Source organism: Wyeomyia smithii, chromosome 2, assembly GCF_029784165.1.
Source record: "Wyeomyia smithii strain HCP4-BCI-WySm-NY-G18 chromosome 2, ASM2978416v1, whole genome shotgun sequence".
NCBI lineage: Eukaryota > Metazoa > Arthropoda > Insecta > Diptera > Culicidae > Wyeomyia > Wyeomyia smithii.
In genome coordinates, this window is record NC_073695.1 from 275,400,044 (window position 1) to 275,405,393 (window position 5,350).

General features: G+C 46.0%; 1 protein-coding gene across 1 annotated transcript; it reads right to left on the reverse strand.

Annotated features, from left to right (window-relative positions):
* Positions 1 to 519: 519 nt before the first annotated feature.
* LOC129720630 (uncharacterized) lies at positions 520 to 1,932 on the reverse strand. Its single transcript, XM_055672118.1, has one exon. It carries the CDS (start codon positions 1,930 to 1,932, stop codon positions 520 to 522), a length of 1,413 nt encoding a protein of 470 aa, XP_055528093.1.
* Positions 1,933 to 5,350: the final 3,418 nt, after the last annotated feature.

Here is a 5,350-nt window from a genome sequence, read left to right on the forward strand (position 1 = left end):
GTTTCTTCCTTCCTCCTGCGGATTTCTTCGCCCTATGTTTCCCTAGCCGACTCTCTTTCTCAAATCGACTCCAGATTTTCTATATTTTAAATTTTAAGATTTCAATGTTTTATTTTACTTTAGGTTAACGTTTTAGCTATCGACTTACTTTTACTCGTCAATCCTACAAATTCTCCCCCGCAAGGTTTTTAACTCGGTTTGTCCTGTCGTGCTGTTTTATGTATCGTTATTTCAGTTTTATATTTTAATTTGTTTTAATTTTAATACCTGATTAAGTACCACTTAATTTTCGCAACTACCACCGATCCGAAATCCAAGAACTTGTAGAAAAACTTTTTTTTTTTTAACTTTAACCTCTAACTATCACCTTCCTTCGTGATTAAGCAATTTTATCTGATTGACGTTTTTGATTGCCATCTCACTTGCTATCTGGCTGGTCCCGTGACGCTTTGCTACCGTTTCCCTGATCCCGTGACGCTTCGCTACCAACCCGTGACGCTATCATCCCTGTGGTAAACCCTACGGGTGGTCCAACGGTGTTGTCCCGAACATCCCCCGGCCCGTAACTCTGGTCCGGTCTATATCCGGCCCAGTGTTGCTGTCACTAATTTCCAACACCGCCAATGTTGTGGTTCCTCTTTTTATCAATCCCGTCTTGGTGCGAACCCACGCTTGTCGAATCCTTCCATCACTCGAGACAATTGGCTCCTCTACAATCCCCCTAACCCATGATTTCCTTGCGTTGCCGTCGGTAACATATACCAAATCTCCTGCCTTGAGAGGTCGTGATTCTTCGAACCATTTCGTTCTCTGGTTTACTGATGGGATATATTCTTTTATCCAACGTGTCCACATTTCGTCCGCTATTTGTTGCGTTCGTTTATATGAGTCGCGCAGAGCTTCTGCTGGACGCGGGGAAGGGGGAACGCTACATGGTTCGTTGGGTGAAACCCCTCGCAAAAAATGATTCGGTGTCAACGCATACGTTTCTCCAGATTGTTGAGACACATACGTGAGCGGGCGGGAGTTTATTATATCCTCTGCCTCAACGATACTGGTCTGCAAAATTTCGTCCGTGAGCCGCTTCCCTTCGTTAAGCACCGTCAACGCCTCCTTGACCGAACGCACCAGCCGCTCCCAAACACCACCCATATGTGGGGTCGCGGGTGGATTGAACGACCATCTGGTTTGTGCGTTCGTTAGCTCCCCTGCGCAATCTTTTGCGACATCATGAATGGTCTTTACCACTTCCTTACTAGCTCCTCGCAGATTTGTCCCGTTGTCCGAAAAGAACTCGGTTGGTGGACCTCGTCTACCCATAAACCGCCTAATCGCCATCAAGCAAGACTGGGTCGTCAGCCCATACGTGACTTCCACGTGTACAGCCCGCATCACTAGGCAAGTGAACAACGCGATCCATCTTTTTTCCACATGGCGATTCACTGTCACCTCGAATGAACCCAGATAGTCGACGCCGACGTGGCTAAACGGCCGAAGATACGGCGCAAGTCTCTGCACCGGTAGCGGTGCCATTCTGGGACATTGTGGTTTGTTTCGCTGAACTTTACACCACATGCATGACGAAGACACTCTTCGGACCAATGCATCAACCTTCAGTATTAAATATTTTTGCTTCAACTCATTTTTTACCGTTTCGCGGTATCCATGGCCAAATTTTGAGTGATAATGATGGGCCAGCAATTTCGTTACTGCATTTTCAGCCGGCAAAATGATTGGGAACCGCAAATCAAATGGTAGATATTCCGCTCGTTCTGTTCGTCCCTCCATTCGGACCACATTGGTTTCATCCAAAAGCGGCGATAGCTTATATAGACAGCTCGATTTTTCCAGGGAAAGCCACTCGGTGACTGGGTGGTCTTTGTTATGCATTAGCACCTTTAATTCAGGTCCGTATGAGTCCGCCTGTGCCATTCTAAGCAAGTGCGATTCAGCTCTCTTGTACTCTTCTTGCTGGAAAGGAACACGTACACTCAAAACGCTTGCCATCCGTTCCAATATTTTCTTCTGACGGTCTGTGGCTCTTAAAGTTTCGATCGGCTGCTTTCTCACCTTTCGTCTACAATTAGACGCAAATCTAATCACTGAAGTAACGGTTCTCACCAGCACGGTCCATTTCGAGAATCGTAAAGGATCTATGATCTGGCCTGGCAAACATATGTCATGTAACAAGAGATGAACACGTAGTTCCTCCGTAGTATTCGCTGGTGGCATGCATTTTCGTGGCCACTTTTCTTCCGATTGATACAAAAATGCAGGCCCTCGAACCCACGAGCTGTTTGAGCTTAAATCCAACTCATTTCCTTTGTCAATTGATCCGCTATATTAAGCTTTGTCGGTACCCAATACCAATCGGTCAGCTTGGTTAAGCTGAGAATTTCTCCAATCCAAAATCCGACATATTGCTTATAGTTCCGCTGATCGGATCGAATCCAGGACAAAACTGTTTGCGCATCTGTCCAAATACATTGCTTGCCGATTGTGAGACTGTGATTTTCGCGAACTGTGCGTGTTAAACGTGCTCCCAGAACTGCTGCCTGGAGTTCCAATCGAGGAATAGATACCAGCTTCAAAGGTGCAACTTTAGCTCTACTCATTATTAGTGTGAACATAATTTCGCCTCGAACTACCGCACGTAAAAACGCCACGCATCCATAAGCCGTTTCGCTAGCATCCGTGAACACGTGGAGCTGGATATCATGTACCTCATCAGACCGCGCGTTTCCAAAGTAACTTCGGGAGATACGGAACGTCTCAATTTCTGGCAGCAGCTTTGCCCATTTAATCCATTTTCTGAAAGATTCCCTATCTATCTTCTCATCCCAATCACAGCCCATCCGCCATATATCTTGGAGTGTCATCCGCCCAAGAACTGTAAATGGTGACAAGAGACCCAGTGGATCAAACAACGACATGACAAAGCTAAGAACCATTCTTTTTGTCGGGCATAATTCATCTTGAAGGATCTTGCGAAACTCTGCTCTCGACGAGGTGGAAAATGAAAATTGATCCCGAAGAGGTTCCCAAACTATTCCCAAAACACGCTCAAACTCTGTGTTTTTATTTTTGTTGAAATGCACTGCTGCATTTTCACTTCGCTCTCCCATTTCCTCCAAAACGGTGTTAGAATTCGACACCAAGTTTCTAATGTTGAATCCTCCCTTAGAATGAATAAATTTCACCGCCTTAGCCCGATCGATCGCTTCAGCTAGGGTGTCCGCACTATCATAATAGTCATCAACATAATGTCGATCGACAATAGCTGCTGCTGCTTCCGGAAATTGTTCTGCGAACCGCCCTGCGTTCAAATTTTTGACGTATTGCGCTGAGCTCGGGGAGCACGTTGCGCCGAACGTGAGTACGTCCATCACGTACACTTGCAGCTCGTCATCGCTTGTCGAACGAAAAAGAAAACGTTGTGCAGATTTATCTTCATTTCTAACGCGAACCTGGTGATACATCTCCTCGATGTGTCCTCCGAACGCAACCGGCTTCTCTCTAAAGCGGCAAATTACTTTCGGGAGGGATACAAGCATGTCTGGCCCTTTAAGTAGCTGTGTATTCAATGACACTCCCCGTACGCACGCTGCAGCATCCCAAACTAGGCGTACCTTTCCCGGTTTTCGCGGATTAACTACCACATTTAGTGGCAAATACCAAACTGCTGACGATGTCGTTCCGGACAGTTCTTCCTTTGTGGCTTTGTGGGCATACCCTTCCGCTGATAATCGTCTATCTGCTTGCATACGATGTTTTTTAACACCTCATCTCGCTCCAACCTTCTTTCAAGAGCCTTTGCCCTTCGTACAGCCATTGGATAAAATTACCCCGTTACGAAACGATCTCCCACTTGTTTTGTAGTTTTTAGTTGTATCGCTTTTGCTCTTTGGTCTTCCAGTGATTCTGGAACAGCGAAGGTTGCTCCCGCCTCAACAAAGACATATTGCGCTCGCATCATATCGTGCAGTTCCTGATTGCTAACCGATTCTGTGACATGTAAATTGAGGAAAGTGGCCGCATTTTCCTTTTGCCTTTTTTCTGGCCCGTAGACCGTCCATCCCAGTCTAGACCGTACTGCGATTGGTTCACCAGGTTGACCAATCCTTGACTCCTGCGGCGCGAACAAATGCAAATTATCCAGCCCTATTAAGATGGCTGGCTCTTCTCCTACATGGTCGGCTACTGGCAAACCTGCTAAATGCGGAAATCGTGTCGCTATTTCAGCAAACCGGAGACTCTGTTTCGGCAAAACCAGCTTGGAGACTGTGCGGACATTTTCTAAAGCAAACTTATCGCTCGATCCCTGTGCAGAAAAAAAAGTCATTCTGCGCGAATCGTTCTCATACCGCTTAATGTCTCCCGTACAGGTGACGATCAATGGTTCTGGTGCACCTCTTACCTTCAACTGATTGGCTACTGATTGTTCTATCAGCGTACTAGAGGATCTTTCATCGAAGAAAGCCAATGTTTTGACAACTATATTTCCTGCGTAGAGGGTCACAGGAACCATCCGAAAAATCACTGATCGACGAAAATTTTCGTGTGCGTTACAGTTGATTTCCATTAGTCGAACCGATTCTTCCCTTCGATGCAGCAGCGTGTGGTGATTACCGTTGCACCCACGGACTGTACAGCGTAGCTTAAAATTGCATCGACTGGTTCCATGATTATTTAAACAGAGAACGCAGAGCTTCAGCCTTTCTACAGCCCTCATCCGGTCTGTCAGGTTAATTCGTTTGAATTCATCACAAAACCTGAGTTTATGGCCAGTGCCTTCTGCGCCGCCCCATGCATATGCACGAATTCTTTTCTCTTTGAACCCGCGCTCCCGCTGAGTTTAACTAGTTGAGCTTGTGGTAAATCCATGCAGTTGGAAACCTCTTATACATCCGATACCACCTCAGTCATAAAGTCGGTGAACAACCTTAACGGAGTACCGTTTCGTCCCCGCTTATACCGGACCCAATCCAGTTTGTAGTTAGTCGGTAGTTTTTATACCAATTCCTGCACTAACATGGGGTTGTTTAAATGATCCATTAATTGAGCAGCTTCTAAATGATCGCAAAGTTGCTTAACATTGATTCCAAAATGGATAAATGTTTTCAAATTGTCCGAGTCAGGGGCTTGTGTTTCCCGTACTTTCAATAACAATGCCCTCAGCAACTTTACCGGCCTTCCGAAAAGTTTACGAAGGTCTTCTACGACATCTGGGACCGAGTCCGGGAGCACTAATCTACTGCTAACCGCTTCTAACGCATCCCCTTGCAGGCTGTCCTGCAACCTTTTAAGGTTATCTAAATTTGTAAACCAGCACGCTCTTGTTGTATGTTCA

Coding starts and splice junctions, on each gene's coding strand:
- LOC129720630 (XM_055672118.1), bottom strand. CDS start 1,932: ATGGCACAGGCGGACTCATACGGACCTGAATTAAAGGTGCTAATGCAT.